Below are 20,954 nucleotides of genomic sequence, written 5' to 3'. Positions count from 1 at the left end.
GGGTGAAGACTCCTTAAGTATTTCCAGAGGTATGATAGTCTCTTATTAGTTTTTTTCCCTCCCTTTTCCTTTGAAAAATTGTCTAGAGTTACTGGTGTAGATTCTTGAAGTTGGATTTGAATGAATTTTTGTGGGTTGCTTTTGTTTTAGTTTGTTCTTACCTGATTAGGGTTACATTTGATTTGATTGATGCCAATGAATTAATTTGGCTGCTGAGTTTTGGGGGTTTTATGATTCTTGGAATCTGATTACTAATTTCTGTGGCTTTTGCCTATTGGGAACTTGAACTTGCAATTCTGACTGTCTTTCTGGTTGTTTGATTGCTTCTCTCAATACTTTACTGACCCAAATCCTGTGTCATCAACACGTTTCTTAATTGGTATGATATCAGGATTTCAGTCCCGTAGCCATACATGCGAGTAGCTTTTACTTGTAAAATTTGCATTATGTTGATCTAATGTCTAATTGCAGAGAGAGTATTTAGCCTGTTGACTTTGATTTTATAACTAGACATACACTAAAAATTGTTCGCCTTCAACTCCCCATTTATTTGCGGGACCAAATGAAAATGTTGAGGCAAAAGGTCATTTGTCCAAAGACCCTTATAAGGTTTGCCAATTTCACCAAGTTGAAACCTCTTCAATTTGACGGGAACATAGACAAAGATAACAAGAAACCCTTCATTCAAAGGAATCCAGGCTCTAAATTCTTCAACTTATTCATGTCTTCTTTGAAACCTGAAACAGCATGTTCTTGCAAACACACAGAAAGTTTACAACCATCCTTTTCCCCTTCATTTGCTGAAGAATAGGGCAAAAAGAAACGGGGCTCAACGCTTCCAAGTAGGTTTCTTGACAGAGGAAAAACTGTAACAGGACCTCCCCAACCAAAGTCCACTGTGGAATGGCCTAAGTGTCTCCAATCAGTAATTCCACTCACCTTTGCTCCTACTGTGGTCCCTTCATGATAATTTAGCTCCTGAAAATCGATAAATGATCGAACATATTCATCAGATACATTGTATTTGCTCTTGTTGATCAATTCTGCTGTTTTATATATCGGTTGATCGACATGGTCTTCAGCCTTGGTCAGAATTCCCCAGTATCCTGCTGGTAGTGGTGGCTTGACTAGCTTTCTTATGTTGATTGCATATGCAAACTTCACTTTCTCATCAGAAGGGATCCCAGAAGCCTTAACTCTGTTTCACGAATTAAAGATCAAGTCAAGGGTAGGGACGGAATCAATTTTTGTGAAAATACATTTATATGGTCATGTAATCATGAAAATCATCCTAACAAAAATTTGTAGCCTTTTGATATAACCTCCAACATCACGTGTGCTTCCAAAATATATTCATTTGCCATTCCTTTCATTATAATTCAAAGTGGAGTGATTCTCTTACTGGTAGTATTCAATTATTTTTCTCTGTCTTTTTTTTTTAATCTGTGCTAGCTTCAAGCTATGTGCCGAATTGCTTGACAAGTCTTGGCCCAGTGATTTTGATGCTATTATTGTTGATCTTCTTAGCATGCAGGTAAACGGGGTTGAAGGTGCAAATGGAAGTTAATATTGCAACTGTAAGGAATGAAACTCCTGTTATAAGCATGTATTTATGAACTCATAATAGTCTATGACAATTGTCATATAGCTTACTATATTAAATCCTTTTCCTGCTGTGATTAATAAATGAATTACTCGTTGATGCTAAGTAACCAAACACCAGAATATTATGGAGAAGGAAGTGATTTTCCAGGAAAATGACTTCGATATGAAAGATATTTTCAGTCCAACCAAACGGACCCTAAGGCTTTTGGCTTTTCCTTTGCAGAGTTCAATTAGCGCTTGGGTGGAGAGCAGAATGGAGGAGGGCGAGGGTGCTGGGGTTGTAGGTAGCAGCAGTGAGTTCCATGCAGATGAGCATCCTATGGAATTGGAATCACAATTGGAAGAAGAACATGAAGTCGATGATGAAGGAGAAGGCACTACTGCTAACACTATGGCTAATATTGAAGGAGAAGAAGAAGATGATGATGATGAGGATGAAGAGGAAGAAGGGTATAAATTCAGGTTCAGTGATGACATGGATCCTCTGGCTTTTACCAAAGAGGACGCATCTGGGCTCCAGCCTTACGAACAATTCCAGCGCCTGGAGCACGACTATGAAGCTTTGGCTGCCAAAAAGCGCAAGGCCCGTCTCCAAGCCATACCCCAAGGGTACCCTCTCTCTCTCCTTCTGACTATTTGCTAATCAAAAGCAACTTGCACTATTTCTTCAAGTCCTTTGAATGAGTATTGCTAATAATACCAGAGGAAAAAGATAGCTCCTCTATTAGCGCGACCAATTCTTCAAATTTTTACAACGTAGGTCGCTCTTATTTAGTTCCGTCTTCTTGTTATTGTGATTTTGATTGAAAATTCATCGTTTGTTTCCTATCAAGAGCTTCATGCAAATTGTGTTCTGTTTGCTTCAATAAGACATGTTTAATAAATTTTGGAAACAATCAAGTCATCCGGCTGTTGATTTTGCTGAGGTTATAGAAGATTGCTTCTCTTGTTGTTGTTGTTGATGGAACTAAATAAGGGCGACCTACATTGTAAAAATTTGAAAGAATTGGTCGCGCTAATAGAGGAGCTATCTTTTTCCTCTGGTTTTATTGAAGATTTTGCTGAGGTTATAGAAGTTTACACACACTGGCATATATATATATTTGCAGTTTGACTTTGTTGTTTCTGTATCTCGTTTCTTTTGAATGTGCTACCTGGTTACTTCTTAACAGCTTCATTTAGCTGTCTTTGATCAGATGATCTAGCCTTTTTCTTCATTGCTTTATTTTTTGGAATCTTGGCGAGTTTCCAATTTTGAGTGGGTGGTAATGGTGATTTAGCTTTCTTTTGTCTCCAGCTAAAACCTGATATTGCCATGGCATTGCTGGGTCTCTTAGATGGCCTACCTAGGGAGGTAGAGAGTAAGTGTGGCTTTGTTTGAGTCTCCTATGTCAATTTTTGGTATCAGTAAGGTGGCATCTACTCACTGAAAACAATTGAACCATTGTGAAACTGTCTGTTCTCATTGTAATTTTTTGCACATAAAGGAATTAATGTTTTCTTATGTACCTAAAGAAGGAAAGAAAAATGAATTTTTTGGCATGTGATTTAATACTTCCCATTGGAATCCCCTTAAAAGTTTTTTCTTTTTCTCAAGTTTCCAACTTTTTTGCTCAATGCTCTGCTGATATTATGTTCTTTTCGTTTCTTTCATTGGTGGTGTGGCAGGGAAGTACCTGCAGCTAAAAAACCACGGCAACGACAAGAGGATGTTTCTGGTGCAACCATGGAAGAAATAATGGAACTCATGAATTATGGCTCTAGAAGAAGATCCAGGAAGGTATGGTATTCATGCATGTTCACTTTTTTCCACCATAGCTTTGTGCTTTCACCAATTTTTGCTCTTGCACTTGTGGCTAAGTTGGAGGATTTCGAGCTTAACTAGTCTAGACAATTTCAAAATCATGTCTTTTTCTTGTAACATTGTGCTGCATTCATGCATCTGCTTTATTATGAATGCATTGACTAAAAAAAAATAATTTCGCATTGAAAATACAACTTATGATTAACTTTTTGCACTAGCCAAGATGCACTGTGAAACCTAAAGGCTTAGTTTTCATGCTTCAATGTGGTAGGTATGACCTTTCAGTTGATGAAAAGGACGTGTCTTTTCATGTTGTTTCACTCTTGTAATGTGTTCAATAAAGTACAACGCCATATCTATGCAACCATGTTTTGGATTCACCCACGTAATTCTCTTTAATATAGTTCCTTTTTTTCATTTTTTTGGGGAAAAAATTACTCTTGTTGGTTCCTTTTCCAGTTTTCATTTTGAGTAAGATTTTTCTTGACCTTGCAACCTCTTTGGTGACAAAGTGATTGGCAATCCTGTGAAATGACCCCCTCCTTTTTGGCTGTTTCTTTGTTCTTTTGGACTTATATTAAAGAGCTTTTACAAGTATATGATAATTGGAGAACAGCTGTTTTAATAGATTGAGTTCAATTTTACCATAGTTGATAATGCTTCCTTTTTTTTGGGTTTCTTTGATCAGATTGTAGACGAATGGAATCTGAGCCATAGATATTCCTTTAACTGTTGAGTGACTTTTGCCGTGGACCTGTGGACTTGTTTTTTTAATTTTTTGCTCATTTTGCTCACCCGTGGCCCAAACATAATCTAGTCCGATTTTGGTAATGCTTAAGATTTTGAGAAACCAGCAAGAATGCGGCCAAGCAGCTTCCCTACATATGCAGTCTGATATCTGTCACCATTATATCAAAAGCAGCAGGAACAAGGCCAGCAGCTTGGCTCTCATGTTCTCCGTCAAGTATTTTAGTTATAAGCATTGCTGCCATCGTGAAAGGAAACTTCTATTGATAAAGATTTCTTAGAATAGTTAGTACCTTAACGTTTATATTCTGGGTGTTTCAGGGGAGCATATTCTGTTTCTGGTGCCACCTCAAACCATTGGTCTTCATATGCTTCATTTATTTATTTTAACTCATGTCTTGAGTGGACATATGTAAGTCTTTTCATAATGCATATATAGGAATTAATCCATGAAAACCTGGGTAAGAGCACACTAGCTAGTACCAAGTCTTTTGGGACTCACTCTAATTCATTATCAACACCTAAAACAAAAATATCACTGGACCTTGTCTCTACCAAATTGAAAGTCACAACTCAGACTAGTGTAAGTAACTTTTTTATCCATCTTTATTTGAGTAATTTGACAGTGTTTCAAGATGGAGATGGTTGCAAAAACCATTTTAATCTGTAGGAGACCTTTCTAAGAAGCTATCTTTCTCTTGTTTTTCCTGCCAAGCAGCCCAACACCTTAGCGAGATACCCAGCTTGAGGCAAAGACTGAGGAAAAGAAATTTGAGAGCCACATTCACATTCCTGATCTTTTTTTTCTCTGTTCATGACATTTTTTTTTGGCTTTGCGGACAAATAAAATTGGTTGGATTCATATTTAAGTTTTTTAAGGTTTTTTTTGTTGCATTATCTTCTGAAGTTTTATGCTACCCTATTTTTTTTTGGTTTTGGGACATTTTGCAAACTGCTTGTTTTTTACCTTGTGCAGTCCAAGAGAAGAGGTCGACGAAAGGGATCAAGGAATAAAGTCAGTCCTGAAGTGACTCGAAAACTTGGTGATGCTACTCTTCATTATGCCCATGGCCGCTATGGAGAGGTATGGCCTTAGCTTGCCTTATTTGTCATTCTGTAGGGCAATCTTTACTTGATTTACCATTTGGTTTTAACTATATCCATGCAAATTACTGCTATGGAAGGCATGGTGGTGACCATTCCTTAATTGTCTCTCTTTTTGGGTAAATTTCAGTTTGTTTACCATTTGCTTTGACTGGATATCTTGCATTTTGTTATTCATGGGCATCTACAATGATGTTGGCTGAAGAACTATTTCTTCATAAGGAATGCAAAATTACAGATCTATTCACTTTGTTAGCCTGCTTTGCAAAGTGTTGGTCCTCTCCTTTGAGTGAATAAGTTTCTTGCAGTTTGAATGCATTGACTTTGTTCTGGATATATGAGAATTAAGTCTTGTGCTAAGTCAGACCTTTTGTATTGAGGATCTAGTTATAATGGTTATAAAAAATAGCATATTTAGTTTTCTTTTAGGCACAGTGAAGTAACTGTACAAGCTCAGTAAAAGCCGAGTTATTTCTTATGAAGTTTTACTCGCACTTTTTGAGAAATTCAATACGATGGTCACTTTTTGTCTTCACATAGCACTTTATGTTAATTAGAACTGGTCGGAATCTCATTTTGACTTGGGCATTTTCTGGTTGTGTGCTTGGAATCTTTAGAAGGGCAATGTCTATAATGGTTGTTTTTGGTTATCAATTTTCTTGTTCATTGTAGATTTTCTGAGCTTGTAGGCCATAGGGATGTTTTATGAAGTGATTCGTCTTTCTCCCAATCTTCCTGATCCATATCATAGGCTTGGGCTCATCTATAATGAGATGGGTGATAAGAAGAGAGCCTTGGATTTCTACATGATTGCTGCCCATTTAACCCCAAAGGATGCATCTCTGTGGAAGCTTCTTGTGACATGGTCCGTAGAACAAGGTGATACAGGACAAGCCAGGTACTGCCTTTCTAAAGCAATAACAGCAGATCCTGAAGATATCAATTTGCGGTTTCACCGTGCATCTCTTTATGTTGAGTTGGGTGATTATTTGAAAGCTGCTGATTCATATGAGCAAATTTCACAGCTCTGTCCCGACAATGTAAAGGTACTACAGACTGCGGCCCAGCTGTATAAAAAATGTGGCCAATCTGAGCGTGCAGTCACTGTACTGGAAAGCTATCTCAGAAATTGTTGCAAGGAACCTGATTTAAATGTGGTTGATATATTGGCTTCACTACACATGGAAGGCAATGCACATCATAAAGCCCTCGAGCATATTGAGCATGCACAGCAGGTTTACTGCTCTGGGAAAGAGATGCCATTATGTCTACGCACAAAAGCTGGAATATGTCATATTCACCTTGGAAACTTGGTAAAAGCAGAAGCTCTTTTCAATGTTTTGAGACATGAGAATTTACATGATCATCCCCAGTTGATTATTCAGATTGGAGATTCACTAATGAATCACGGGCATTATGAATCTGCAGTAGAATACTATATGATGTTGGTAGGAGATGATGTTAAGAACAATGGTTGCCTGTATCTGAAAATTGCTGAGTGTTGCTGTTGTCTGGGGAAACGATTGCAATCAATTGATTACTTCTACAGAGCTTTAGACAAACTTGAGAATAGTGTTGATGCTCGGCTGGCTTTGTCATCACTTCTTCTTGAAGAAAATAAAGATGATGAAGCCATTTCTGTTCTATGTCCTCCTAAAGAATCAGAATCACTATTTAACTTGAACCTAAATGCAGCAAAACCATGGTGGCTTAATGGGAAGATAAAGTTGAAGCTTTCTCAAATCTATAAAGCTAAAGGATTGTTAGAGGCATTTGTAGATGTTTTTTTTCCTGTGGTTCGCGAGACATTGTTTCTTGAGACTATACAACAAAAGGTCAGGCCAAGGAAGAAGCTATCAAAAAGTGTTCTTTCTGAACGGATAAAAATACTTGATCATGTTAGGACTGATACTGTGTTTCATGGATTTAGACCTGTAGCTTCAGCATCAGATCTGTCTAGAGCGTCCAGAGCAAAAAAGTTACTAAAAAAGAAGGAAGCAAAAAGAGCTGCTGCTTTGGCTGCTGGAATTGAGTGGATAAGTGATGATTCAGAGGATGAATCTCCCCAACAAGCGCCAAGAGAGCTTCCTCTTCCAAACCTTATAAGAGATGCAGAACATCATCATCTCATTATAGAATTATGCAAATCACTAGCATCCTTGAAAAAGTATTGGGAAGCATTGGAAATCATCAATTTAACTCTGAAATTGGCCTCCAATGTTTTGTCTGTTGAAAGGAACGAAGAGCTTAGAACTCTGGGAGCCCAAATAGCATACACTATTGCTGATCCTGCTCACGGCTTTGAATATGCACGCTATATTGTTAATCAACGTCCTTATAGCTTTTCTGCATGGAACTGCTATTACAAAGTAATGTCAAAACTGGACAGTCGATATTCAAAGCATAACAAGTTTTTGCACACCATGCGAACCAAGCACAAAAGTTGTGTACCACTCACTCTCATTTTCGGGCACCAGTTTACCATGATCAGCCAGCATCAAGCAGCTGTTCGGGAATATTTGGAAGCTTACAAGCTGATGCCAGATATTCCCTTGGTCAATCTTTGTGCTGGAACTGCATTGATAAACTTGGCCCTAGGTCACAGACTTCAAAACAAACATCAGTCTGTGGCCCAAGGATTGGCATTTCTTTACAATAATTTACAGCTTTGCAGATATAGTCAGGAAGCACTGTATAATATAGCTCGAGCATATCATCATGTCGGTCTTGTTTCTCTTGCTGCTTTAAACTATGAAAAGGTTCTTACAATGCATGAAAGTGATTGCCCCATGCCAAACCTTCCAAATGAGAAACCAGATGGTCTGGCTTCTCCAAAGTCAGGCTACTGTGATCTTCGTCGGGAAGCAGCTTACAACTTGCATCTGATCTACAAGAAAAGTGGAGCAATTGATCTTGCCAGGCAAATCTTGAAAGATCATTGTGTCATATGACTGAATAAAGTATTCCCTGTAATGCAATTTCTTGTTTATGGAAAAGCCACATTTGATATGTCTTGCTTTGATTAGCAACACAGACATTTAACCTTAGAAATGGTAATTGTCTGTGTTTGCAAAGTATGTCTTTTGTTGTCCAAGTGCAGAGAAACACTGAATTCTTGAATCTTGGCAGGAAAGTAAAACGGTTATAGGTAATTTCAGTTAGTTCTTTGGCTACTTGCAACACAAATAAGCGGCTGAAAATCTAAACCTTGCAATTGCAAACTCCCTTCAGCATCTACTTCTAAAATTTTGAATCTTTTTGATTCAAAAAATTTGGACGGCGAAGATTGCTTTTGATTGAGATGTTCAGGCTGATCAGACAGTGATAAGCTATAGACCTGGAGGTGGAAGCTGAGGTGGCAGCAGACTGATTGGTCCTCATTTTGAACCCTCTTCAATCAATAACAACGATGCCAGTTCTTCTAATCTCCTTTTTTCCAGCCTCATGGCAGCGCCCGCTCCACTCTCCTCGTTCATGTCTAATTGTCATCTGTTTAAAAATTACATATCAGGTCTTGGGTTTTGTGGTTTCTGTCCATGTTTACCTCAATTATCTAGCTGTTCATTGCTTCAAGATTGGATTTTTGGTATGTAAAAGTACTGGTTTTTTCGTTTGTTTTTTCTGGGCTTATCGAGTTTTAGTTAGTATGTTAAATTTTTGATGAATTTATGCCTAGTTCTTAGATAATTTGGTGAACAGATTAGAAAATTTTGGGATTTTTATGGTTTGGTGTGTAAGTGAAGCTGTTTGGTGCTGATTCTGTATTTCGTTTTGTAGATTTTAGTTTAGTTTTGGGTTTAGTGCTAATTTTTTGGTTTTGCATTTTTAAGAAAAAGTTTTGCAGCTGATTATGGAAGTTTGAGTCTTGTTCTTGCTGGTTTTGATTGTTAAATTTTTGAATTTTGAGGTTTGGCGGACTTACTAGTGCAGGAAACATGGTAGCAGTTGTGTTATTGGAAATTAACATGGCCAGTTGTACGTGTGAAAAAATGTATAATCACATAGATATGTGCACAATGTATTTGTGGAAATTTGTTTTCTGCTTAATGTTTGGCAGGATATTTGTTTTTAAGAATGTCATTTTTCATTTTCTGCATTATGTTAGGCAAGGTATTTTTTTCCAAGGATGTTGTTTTGTGCATTATGTTCGGCAAGGAATTTGTTTTCCAAGAAGCATGTGTTTTCGCCTCTGTATCAAGTAAAACAGATAATGTGGTTGGATCATGGAAATCTTGTTCATTTATGTGTATGGAACCTTTCTTTTAGCACAGTTGAAGATGTGTTTATACGTAAATGACAGTTCTAAGGTGATTAAAAATTCTTGATTTTTGCAGCAGCACTGGGATGCAAGCCATTTATGTAGCTTATTGGCTTCTCTTCTTGCTTGAGAATAGTCTTGATTTGAGAAAGATGATATTGATTCCTTGATGAAGCTGATATTAATGTGCTTAGCTGGAGTTTTACGGGCCAAAATTTAATTGTTGAGTTCTCAACTTATTTTTTTCATTCCTCAAAATCAGTGTTTTCTCCTCAGACAATTTGGTTTGGGTACTCGATTCTTTTCTGAAAACATTCTTGGGGTGCTAATTATGGTATGCCCCTCTGTAATTCCTCTGCTTTCTTTGCTGGATAAAACCACACAGCTTTTGTTTCTCAACAGCGTGTATTGCTATTGATATCTCATTGTATGTAGTTACCCTTGCCGAGCCTGTGAGGGAACTGATTAAAATGTTCCTAATTCTTGGTAGTGCATTTAAGATGTGTATCTGCTGTAAATATGGAGATAACATGAGTAGGCTTCAGGTGGGTGTTTAACGAGTATCTTGTAGCCCATAAATTGCCCTACATACATGAAAGCTCCAGTAGATTGTTTTAAGGAGTAAAAAATGATGCTCCTTTTGAGGCCTGGCCTCCTCAAAATTGTGGTTTTCGTTTTCCTTATAATGATGAATATTGAGATCGCCGTGCTGTCTATCTAATCGCCACCTGCCACTCTGTATGCACTTGATTTCGTTACGACTTGGTGGTGAACAGCTGTGATCTCACTTTTTTACTTTTGCATCCAAGGATAGTTTGCAAAGGACTCTGCATGCATTTGAATTATTTTCTATTTTAAAATGGGGCAGTTGCATGGAACTTCTGCACCATTGGTTGAATATATAATGATATGTGATGTTTATTTTTTTCCGGTCGAAATGTTAAACCAACTTAATGCCCTAGTTTTTAGGTTGTAATGGACTTAGCAACCATTTTGTTAATTGCATAATCATGTAATACTCAATACTCAATCGTCACCCTTGTTTGTTAGGTCCATATTCTTACTTGTTCCATTGGGCTATTTTTGCTCTAGCTGATTTTTCCAATCTGTTCTTAATTTTCTATTGTATACTGGAGACACTCTCTTTGGGGTAGGGAACATATTCAATATACCAGGGACCAGCTGCTGCAGTTGGGAGAAGTATTCTTACCACATTGTTCCTTTGTTTTATTCTCAGTAATAAATATTCGGTTGGAGTTTGAAATATTTCAAAGTGTTGACAATGGCGAAATAGGTTTTACATTAAATACATCTTGTGTATTTAAGATGAGTATTGATCATTTGTCCCAGTATCAATCTTGATACTTGTGAAAATTGTATGATACAACTCAGTCACTTTCAGGTGAAGTGGTATACAATTTATGTCGTCTGTTGTACACTTGAATAGGATTGGATTTTTTATTTTAGCTAGATTAGATAGTAACTATTCTGTTCATGGTAGGAAGAAGCATAGTTCAGAAATTTGTTCTTTTATTTATCTGGCAGATTATCTACCAGACTAGCATATCTGTTGTTTACTTGATTGTGATTCACGGTTAAGAATCAAGACTCTTTTCTTTTGCTATTGAACTTCTTCATGTGGACTGTCTCGGACTGTGAAAATGTGTGTAGTTAGCCACCAGAAAAGGATGATTTTTGAAACTTCTGTTAAAGCTTTGAATGTATCTGATTGGGCTGTTTATCTTGGGGGTGGTCAGCATTGCAGAAAACATTCTGAAAGTCAAAAGAGAAGTTGAAGCTGAATTTTTTGGTGAAGATCCAAGCTGGAGTCACGTGGGAATCCTCTTGTCCTGTTATTGCCCTGGTTCTTTTTATAAACTCTTGTAGCTGTATTTTTGTTAGAAGTTCTTGTCATCTCTTAAGCTATCTCTCTTTGGAGCAGAAAGCATTAACAGAAGCCAACGATGCAAAAGTTGAAGATAATACATTGTTTAAAGATGGTCAAGATGAAGAGGCATTGTCTAAGTATGATATTGCTTTACCAGCTGTGTCCAGTATATCCAAATCTGTTGAATTACGGTCAGTATGCCATACAAATCATGCTGCATGTTAAATAAACTGGTAAGCTTTCATCTTGCTGAGTTGATACATGGCAAAATTGTACTTTTTGCATGTATTTCTTGAAAAGTTGCTCTTTAACTTTCTCTATATCTATGAGTTGGAATGCAGTTTTGAATGTTGTAATTGATTAGTATGGGTTGATCTTGGGTATCATTTGGCTGAGTAGTAAAACATAAAGATTGTGTTATAAAAAACTCTCTCTGCGAGAGCATTTGATGGAACTTGAGGCAAATTCTAAAAATAATATTGTAATAAAACATGTACATAGTTCATGTCTGAAACAAAGACTTTTTTTTTTTTTTTTTTTTTTGTTAAAGAGACAAGTGGATATTATTGCAACTGCATTGTTGTGAAAATTGTGAATGTTTAATTTAGTCTTTTTACATGATTATAGGTTTCCTTGAAGTTTCTTGACTGGTGACATTGTTATCTAGATATGGTCACATGAAGGCTGAATTTGAGTTATTATAAAGAAGATATATTGGCTCTGATAGTGATAAACGGCTAATACTCATTTTGTCTACACCTCTTCTTGCCAGATCTAAATAGACCTCGCTTTTATTATTGTTCCAATTACATTGGACAGCTGATAGATTTGAATCTTGACGAGTAGGAAAGTTGGCCATGGCAACGTGCTATGCCTTAATCTGTATGTAATCTCCTTAATGTGTCAATGGTGAACATGGAAGAAAGTCTGTTAGCTATGTCCAAATAAGGTTCCTCGAAGATCTGTTTTCATCAATCTGAGCTGTATCCCTTTCAATTTGATTTGAACTATCAAATTTGGATATCAATTCTCTTCAGCTCATAGGGGCAGACAAGATGTGCTTATCCTTAATCTTTGGAGAAGCGAAGGTACTTATCTTAGTATTTAGAATTTTTCCTAAAACTATAATTTGTTGTCCATTAACAAGATGTACTTATCCTTTATCTTTGGAGAAGAGAAGGTACTTATCTTAGTATTTAGAATTTTTCCTAAAGCTATAATTTGTTGTCCATTAAAGTATTCTTTTCCCATTCTTTTCCCTGTGTTGGAGAGGACCCATACACTTAGCCTCCTCACTAAGCATCTTGGTGGTGGTTGCCGTTACAGCAGCCTCCATTATCTGTTGCTAATACCTGTTGGCTGATTGGCAAATAACTCCTAATGTGATATCATTATTTATATGCATTGTTATACATATGTCATGCATTGGTAAGTTTTTGACTGGATTTTGATGAAGTTCTTTTTGGTGGTTTGTTTTACAGAAAAAAAATATGATGATGGTATTAAAGAATGCACAAAAGCATTGGAGCTAAACCTTAACTACATAAGTGTTTTGCTAAGAAGAGCAGAGGTGTATGAAAAGTTGTAACAATTTGAAGAGACTATAGCAGGTATGTCGGTGTAAGAATTTGAATATTTTACTGTCATTGAGCAGCTGCTGGCAACTTCTAGCACAAACTTGTGCTTATAAGAAGACTAATCTATGATTTGTGGTGGCTTTATTATATGTGTAATGGCTGCAATCTTGCTTGTTCTCTCTCTCTCTCTCTCTCTCTCTCTCTGTCTCTCTCTCTTTCTCACACACACAAAAGCACACACACACGCAAAGCCAATGGCATTCATTAATCTTCTCATATAGTCCATATGGCTTTTCACAATTTATTGTTTCCTATGCTGGTGTTCATTACAATATGCAGATATGACAAAGGTTTTGGAAGTTGACCCATCATATGATCAAGCTAGAAGACAGATTGTTCGCTTGAAGCCATTAGCAGATGAAAAACGTCAAAAGATGAAGGAAGAAATGATTGTTGACCATTGGTGGTATGAACTTCTTTGGGTAGTTGCTGTTAAATGATTCTTTTTTGCTCTTCACGTGTAAATATAGGAATGCTTCATTTTTGCAAAAGAAAATGTGTTCTAGGGGAGAAGAGTGGAGGAGGAGGAGAGGATCTGGAATTTTTGCAAAAGTAAAAGGAGCTAGTGTGAGCTGAGGTGGCTAGTGCATTCGGAAGATTCTGGAGGAAGGGGAAGGTTAATGTGAGCAGATAAAGCTTTGCTTCAGGTGCTGCTAAAGAATAGATGCTTGTGGAAGTGGACAAACGATTACTGAGATTAGCAAAAGGATGGTTTAAGGGAAATGTAAGCACTTCCATATATGTGAACTAGAGTGAAGGTATTTCTTATGGTATGTGTTACTGTGCTTGTGCAATTGAGCGTGCTTTTGTCTGCTTTTCCTTCATAACATTTAGTGCCTGAACAAATTGCATTTAGTTAAGCTGAGGTAGTTCAAGAATGAACTACATTTGTTTCTGTCATCATATCCTGTGATGCGTGTTGAAGTGATGGACTCATTTTGTAGTGAAGTATTTGCAAATTATTAATAGCCTGGCAGTGCTTGAAGTTGTAGAGGGCGAATTTGTTCAAGCTGTTCATGGTTTATCTTTGCTGCATTTGGAGATCATGATTAAATGAGAATAGATTCTTGTACTTTCCTGAACCCAAGGTGTAGATTTTGGAAACCATACTATGCTGATAGAACAACTCCAATCCTTTTGTTTATGTTTTTATTGAACTTCTGATCTTGGTTTGTCTGCATATTTTCAACACGCCTTGTGCAGTTGAGTCACTTTTTCTGAGTTCATTGGCAGCCAACATTATTGTTTGTGACTTTATTCTTACATTCTATGGGTTATATCTGCTTCTCCTATTCCTTTTTCCCTATTTGGCACCTCAAGCAAGGAGAGTTCATTTTGTTGAACCCTGGACAATTGCAGCAAAATCTGCTTAACTTTGTCTGCTTTACTTGGATACGGTTGATGGTGAAAGTATTTTAGGGTATCAATTATTTCCAGTTTATATGTGTGTTCAATTGCATATGATGATATCTCTCACGAAGTTGAATTGTTTACCTTTTGATCAGGTAAGCTGAGGGAAATTGGAAATTGCAATTCTGGTCAATTTGGAATGAGCGCTGACAATTTCAAAGCTGTGAAAGATCCAAACACTGGTTCATATTCTATTCCATTTCAGTGCTAATATCTTTTACAAACTTCACATATATTCTTTAGTTTCTGGAGCTATGGATCAAATGGACTGAAATCTTAAAGAGGATGAAGCACGTTTCCTCACAGTGTTGATCTCAGTCGTATGATTATGTTTTTACATATAACTTGAGAAAAAGAAATTGATGTGGTTTTTTGCCATAATATGTTATAAACAGACTTAAAGTTTCACTTTACTGGAAGTTTCTTATAGTTGCTTTAGTACTTTCCATTTCTTCGTGGTGTTGTCCATGGTTTTGATACTGTTTTGGAGGGCATCTGAAGGTGCAGCATAATTTATGCTATCAACGTCTTTGTCATGATCTGTTCGGAGAGTAGCATAGAAATGTAGAACCTTGCACGCAAACAGGGAGAGAGTCCACCTCCTCTTCCCACCCATCCCAAAAAAGGGTAAATTCTGACTAGATATCATATCATAGCCACACTAAAAGTGTGTAAGCTCGGATGAACACTGAAATGGTCTGGTTACTCCGTAATTTTCATGAACTCTGGGGGTGTTTGTTGGTTGCATGATTTTTGGGCGGCTTGGGGATATGTGGGCGCAGACAGCCTCATTGAATCGGGTGCACACTCCTTCCTTTGCCTTCTCTCTCTCTTCCTTGCTCTTAATTTCAATCCTTGCTCTCTTCTAATTACCACTTTCTTTCCTGCTCTTCTAATTACCGGACCAATTTCTCCCCTTCGCTTGCTTACACCTTGCAGCACAACTCAGGAATCAAGGTAAATCTCTCTCTTCTCCTAGTCACCATCCCTCCTTCCTCCTTCCTCCAGACTCCAGCCCACCACCCTTGCCGCCCCTTGCTATGTTTGTTACCAGCTTTTGTTTCGTGAGATTCGGTTGGACTTGGTTTTTGGAGCTTAATCCCCTCTCATTCCTCTTCCTCTTCTTTGCTTACATAAAATTCTCTCTCTCTCTCTCTACTACAATGAAATCGTTTATGCTTTTTTTTCTTGTGGATTTTATTTCAGTAGGTTTCCATAAATCAATTTGTACTTTTTTCTTTTTTGCCAACAGTTAATTCTTGAAAAATTGAAACTTGCGGAAGAAAGGCAAATGGAAGGAAGGGACTCACTTTGGTATCTCTGAACAGGTTTATATCAATCACTTTGCCTTACAATTGTCCAAGGTTAAAGGAATTTAGTTTCTTATATTGCAGTTACGAGTACAATGATATATGATGACGTAGTTATATATGGGGCTGTTGATAAAACCATAAAAGTGGGTAGGGCAAACTGCAGTTTAAGCCAAACAATTTAACTGCTTTCAAACATTGTACTCGCCTCAATTAATATACTTGATGAGTAGCTTCAAATTTTTTTTTTTTGGGGTCAAACGGCTCTAAGTTGCTTCATTTGTATATTGTATAGGTATTGTATAAAGCTTCAGTGGCTGCTTTGCTTTATTAGGGTCTAAAGTTGAAGTGGATGTTGCATCATGAGTTTAATGGTCCAATTAAATTTCTTAATTTAAGATTAAATCGTTGCTGGATGTTTATATCTTCTACACCCAAAGGCTGCAAATATTTAGTTTTCAAAATTTTCAAACATATACTCTGATGTACTATAAAATTTACGATTGTTAGTACCTGATCATTGTTGATGTATGTGAAGAATATTTTCTTGAAGTTTGAGCATAAAAGTTAATCTTGATTTCTTGGGCTTTTGGTCAATAGAGATTGCACTGACGTGGGCTTGAGTTAAATAGGCATCGATTTCTTTCCTCCACCTGTATCCCACATGCAATTATAAACATCACTTTGAAGGTCTATTTTCGGTTTTCTACTTATGTTCCAGAATTCTCTCCTCTCATTCGCAGCTCTTCTTCTTTCTTTGACTTACCCTTCTTCTCGCCTGCTCTCATATACTTAAAACTCACAGTTCTTTTTTGGTCTTTCAAGTACAAACCAGGCACTTTGCTTCTTAATTCTTTTCATGGACAGATGATTTTCTCATAATTTATTTACATCCCAAGTTAAGTGGTTATTTATTGCAGTGAATTGCCTTTTGTGACAATATTTTTTGGATTCAATCCTTTAATAAATCAGGTGGTTGACTACAAGGTCTCTTTCTGCATGATTAAAATACATACAAATACCAATAAACTCTTGACAATGGAAAGACGTAACTGACGAGAGGTACTGAGGGAGAGGTTGGAAAGAGGAAGCTCTATTGAATATTCCACCCAATTTGTAGATTGTAAGTGCCATGTGGCAGCCCCAGGCTCGAGTTGATTATGTTGGTGTCACTGAACCTCCATGGCCTTCCTCCTTGTGAAGCTAATGCTATTGAATCTTCTCTCTTTTGGTTTTGGTCATTGATTTCAATTTGAACTGTGTTTTTTAGGTAATGTTTTGGTATTTATGCTTTATTTTGTTCAAAATGGAAACTTTGAAATGATCTTTGCTACAACCTAAAATATTTTGGGGTCGGGATTATCCAGGAATTTAACCCTTTTCATATGAGTTCAATTTGAGGGAATTTAACTATACATTCCATGCTTATTGTTCAACCTGCTTTGATGTATACTTCATTTATAATATGGGAGAGCTGCATTACCCAGCTATTCCACTTTGGATTGGGCAAGGATGAATGGACAGTTGATAAAAGCCATTTCTCCACGAGTTATGGAAACATATTGATATGCAGCATTACGGTATCTAGGTACTCCTAAGAACGCTTTTCATGTCCCATATGCAGTTTTGTGCTCTTGATCTCATTTTATTATGGCCCAACCTGCAATTCTATTTTGTTTTAAAATTGAGTCAACATAGTCCAGTTATAGTGTAAATGAGAGCCATTTTGGGGCTGTTTTATTACCATTTCAATGAGATAGTGGAGTTAGTCTTGAGTTGGTAGGAGCTATTGGATATCCTTGCCTTTCAATGTTGGACATTGATTTTGTTTGTTAAGTCCGTTAAAACTTAAAACAGAGCATCAAGCTCTCCTGCTTATAGCAATTCCTTACTTATTTTAGTGCCTCTGTTTTCCATCTTCTACAGCCTTCTATCTTGTTTCTTTGAGGAGACTACCGATGTATTTCTTTCCAAGAAAACATGCAACTCTAAACTCTCTTTCCTGCAGCAAAAGAAAAAGACAACTTAGATATCTAGAGAAAAGATTATTATTGGGAATTGAGAAGTTTACCACCCTCTGCTGCAATCTCCTCTCTGAGATATCGGTGAATATCTACATTCCTCTCTCATCCCTCTTGAATATGCTGGAATATAGCAAACCATTTAGGTTTTTGATCTATTTCAGTCATTGTATTTTCTCTATGTATTCAGTAGCTTCAGTTACTCAGTTAAATCGGCTTTTGGTAATATTCATTTGATTGTGTATTAGGTCCAGTAAAGAATGCTATTGGTGTAAGGATGATTAAATCGAAATCTTTGTGTCGCTTTCATGTTCTTAGTATCATTAGTAATAATTTTTTGTCCTAATAGACTTTACGAATCCTGTTTTTCTCACTCGATTCAGCCATTAATGTCCTTTTGCACTAATTTTGATATTTTAGCTTGAGGTAATTTTGTGCATCGCCTTCCTGTTCATTTTAACTTGATTTTGCTTAGTCCTTTAATGAGATAAATATTTCTAGCAACACTGGAGTTAGTCAAGCACGCAAGAAGTTTATGTGAAAAGTAAACTATTGCAACATCTCATTTATTGTTACTTCCTTTTCTTGGATATATTATTTCATGTTACTCTATTGGTTTACTGATTTGAACTTGATATTTAGTTGTAAATCATTTATAGTCTTTCCTTGTGAATCCGCTTTTACTTGATTTCATTTACTAGAACATTAACTTTGCAAGTATGCAGGATTCATAAGAAGAATTTAGCGTCAATTAGGATTATACTCTGGACTTACTCTTAAGGCTTTTCCCTGTTCTCTGAGTTAGTTTAGAACTTTATTTAGTTTCTAAGGCATGTAATTTTACTTCTATAGAGTAACTTGACATTTGTATTTGTTTTAATGCCACGGATACGTGGGAATATCTTAAGTGGTTTTTGGTGTTTCTGATTTCTTATGTTACTGGCCTGCAACAGTTTGAACTTTTTTTTTTGTTTAAATAAATATTAAATTGCTTATCTTAGTTCTTTGATGTATAGACGAAATTTTAACATTGGATGAGTTTGTGCAAATACTTCTTCATTGAAGCATTGGCTTTTGTTGAGGTTGTTTAAAAAACAAGGCTATCGCACTACCCAAATCTGTCCAATTGGAAGCTCGAATCGGTCAAGTTCTTGGCAGGAAGTAAATTCCCGTTAACTTCACTAAAGTGTATCTCTAGAATTAACTTCAATGTAACAACAGTTAAGGTTTGCTTATGATATTTTGTGCAGCTATGTACATCGTGATTTCGTATTACTAAGTTTGCTTTCCTTTATACTATTTGTTTATCGCAATGAATTTTCCTGCATGCTTGTTGATTAAAATTCTCTGTTTCTGGTAAACAAATGAACCTCCACATGCTTTTCTTGTCCAAATTGAGTACATGATACTAATATTCTGTAATTTACCTTGGCTCCCTTCTGTTTAAGTAGCTGTAATCCATGATGTCATAGCTAATGTGTTGTCCTTTCAATGCTTCCTCCAGCCTAAAACGTTAAGACCTCATGAACACGTGTATAGTTGTCTTCAAAATTGGACAATATATTGGCCATCAGGTCTGGATGGCATTGTACTTAGAATAACATATGACGATGTTATTTGAAGCTTTTGAACTTCCTTTAGTAGTGCTGGGATACCTGTAAAACTCATATCAGGCTGTTTTCAGTTATCTAATCTTGTTAAGGCTATCATATTGTCTAGAAGATTGAGATTTCCATCCAAATGTTAGGATGATTTTGGAAGCACACGTGATGTTGGAGGTTATATCAAAAAGCTACAAATTTTTGTTAGGATGATTTTCATGATTACATGACCATATAAATGTATTTTCACAAAAATTGATTCCGTCCCTACCCTTGACTTGATCTTTAATTCGTGAAACAGAGTTAAGGCTTCTGGGATCCCTTCTGATGAGAAAGTGAAGTTTGCATATGCAATCAACATAAGAAAGCTAGTCAAGCCACCACTACCAGCAGGATACTGGGGAATTCTGACCAAGGCTGAAGACCATGTCGATCAACCGATATATAAAACAGCAGAATTGATCAACAAGAGCAAATACAATGTATCTGATGAATATGTTCGATCATTTATCGATTTTCAGGAGCTAAATTATCATGAAGGGACCACAGTAGGAGCAAAGGTGAGTGGAATTACTGATTGGAGACACTTAGGCCATTCCACAGTGGACTTTGGTTGGGGAGGTCCTGTTACAGTTTTTCCTCTGTCAAGAAACCTACTTGGAAGCGTTGAGCCCCGTTTTATAATTCATTGATAGTCTAAATAATAGAGAAGCTTAAGTAGTACCGGTAATTGCAATCTTCCTTGTGGGATCGACCCTTAATACCCTATACTAGCTCACGATTCGTATACTTGCGATAAATCGCGTGTGGGGTATTTAGGAGTTTATAAATGTAAAACTTGATTAGGATGAGCTTAATTGTATATGTATACTCCGCGCACGTCAAGTTTTTGGCGCCGTTGCCGGGGAAGATTTGGCAATATCGGTGTGAAGAATAACTTTATTAGTTTAGACATTTTATTAGTTATTGTGTGAATGTTATTTTCTGTCATTTTAGTATTTTTTATGTGTATGTGTTTTATCACCTATTCTTCTTACTAATTTTGCTCTTAAGTTGTTTAAAAGCAATTTTAGGTGATGAGAAGGGTAGGACAATTTGGAGGACAATGCTTGAGAAGTGGAAGATTGGTAATGGATGGTTACCAAGTGCAAAGCTCCTTTAATAGAGGTAACCAAGAATTTACTGAATGTATATCTTTTGAAGATGGTTTAAGGTGCTTAAAGGCAAAATTTGATGTAATTAAGTTACAAGTTCAAATGGACACCATGATGCATGAAATTGAGCAAGGGAGGAATGTTAATGCTTTCAATTCTTATCATGTGATTTGTGACTTGTGTGGAGGTTATCATGCTATTAATACATGTATGCAAGCACAAAATGTGGATTATTATGATGAATTAGAGCATTACAATCCTTGTTTTGATCAATATAGTGCTAATTGGAGCAATTCTCCTGCTTATGGTTGGAATAATCAATGTACTTATAGTGATAATTCATATTTTTATGATCACCAACCTGAAAGTGTCCAATATGAATCAAAACCATCTTGGGAGTTGGCAATAGAAAGAG

At 36.7% G+C, this 20,954-nt stretch overlaps 2 protein-coding genes, 1 long non-coding RNA gene and 1 other non-coding gene across 18 annotated transcripts; 3 read left to right on the top strand and 1 right to left on the bottom strand.

Annotated features, from left to right (window-relative positions):
• Positions 1 to 684: 684 nt before the first annotated feature.
• On the bottom strand, positions 685 to 1,364 carry LOC113687304 (3'-N-debenzoyl-2'-deoxytaxol N-benzoyltransferase-like). Its single transcript, XM_027204944.2, has 2 exons — positions 1,297 to 1,364; positions 685 to 1,198 (listed from the first exon to the last, which is right to left on the bottom strand). Exons 1-2 carry the CDS (start codon positions 1,362 to 1,364, stop codon positions 685 to 687), a joined length of 582 nt encoding a protein of 193 aa, XP_027060745.1.
• Positions 1,365 to 1,801: 437 nt separating this feature from the next.
• Positions 1,802 to 8,449, top strand: LOC140003952 (uncharacterized). 2 transcript variants are annotated; one of them, XM_072048643.1, is made up of 5 exons: positions 2,146 to 2,214; positions 2,903 to 2,966; positions 3,274 to 3,385; positions 5,133 to 5,240; positions 5,950 to 8,449. In XM_072048643.1, the coding sequence occupies exons 3-5, from the start codon at positions 3,332 to 3,334 to the stop codon at positions 8,209 to 8,211; spliced, it is 2,424 nt and encodes an 807-aa protein (XP_071904744.1). In that variant the 5' UTR covers positions 2,146 to 2,214; positions 2,903 to 2,966; positions 3,274 to 3,331; the 3' UTR covers positions 8,212 to 8,449. The 2 variants fall into 2 exon arrangements, with proteins under 2 accessions (XP_071904742.1, XP_071904744.1); XM_072048641.1 differs by lacking the exon at positions 2,903 to 2,966 and having other exon boundaries at positions 1,802 to 2,214.
• Positions 8,450 to 10,011: 1,562 nt separating this feature from the next.
• LOC113719763 (small nucleolar RNA snoR103) lies at positions 10,012 to 10,114 on the top strand. The gene has a single exon (XR_003455018.2). It is a non-coding gene; the product is annotated as a small nucleolar RNA snoR103 (small nucleolar RNA).
• Positions 10,115 to 11,321: 1,207 nt separating this feature from the next.
• On the top strand, positions 11,322 to 19,835 carry LOC113719704 (uncharacterized). 14 transcript variants are annotated; one of them, XR_011814209.1, is made up of 5 exons: positions 11,322 to 11,597; positions 12,888 to 13,016; positions 13,323 to 13,767; positions 14,549 to 15,410; positions 15,706 to 19,835. It is a non-coding gene; the product is annotated as an uncharacterized lncRNA (long non-coding RNA). The 14 variants fall into 14 exon arrangements; XR_011814208.1 differs by having other exon boundaries at positions 11,322 to 11,639; XR_011814207.1 differs by having other exon boundaries at positions 11,322 to 12,494.
• The last annotated feature ends 1,119 nt before the right edge of the window (positions 19,836 to 20,954 follow it).

Source organism: Coffea arabica, chromosome 5e (assembly GCF_036785885.1).
Source record: "Coffea arabica cultivar ET-39 chromosome 5e, Coffea Arabica ET-39 HiFi, whole genome shotgun sequence".
NCBI lineage: Eukaryota > Viridiplantae > Streptophyta > Magnoliopsida > Gentianales > Rubiaceae > Coffea > Coffea arabica.
Note: the sequence above shows the minus strand (reverse complement) of the source record. Positions and strands in the feature narration are given on the sequence as shown.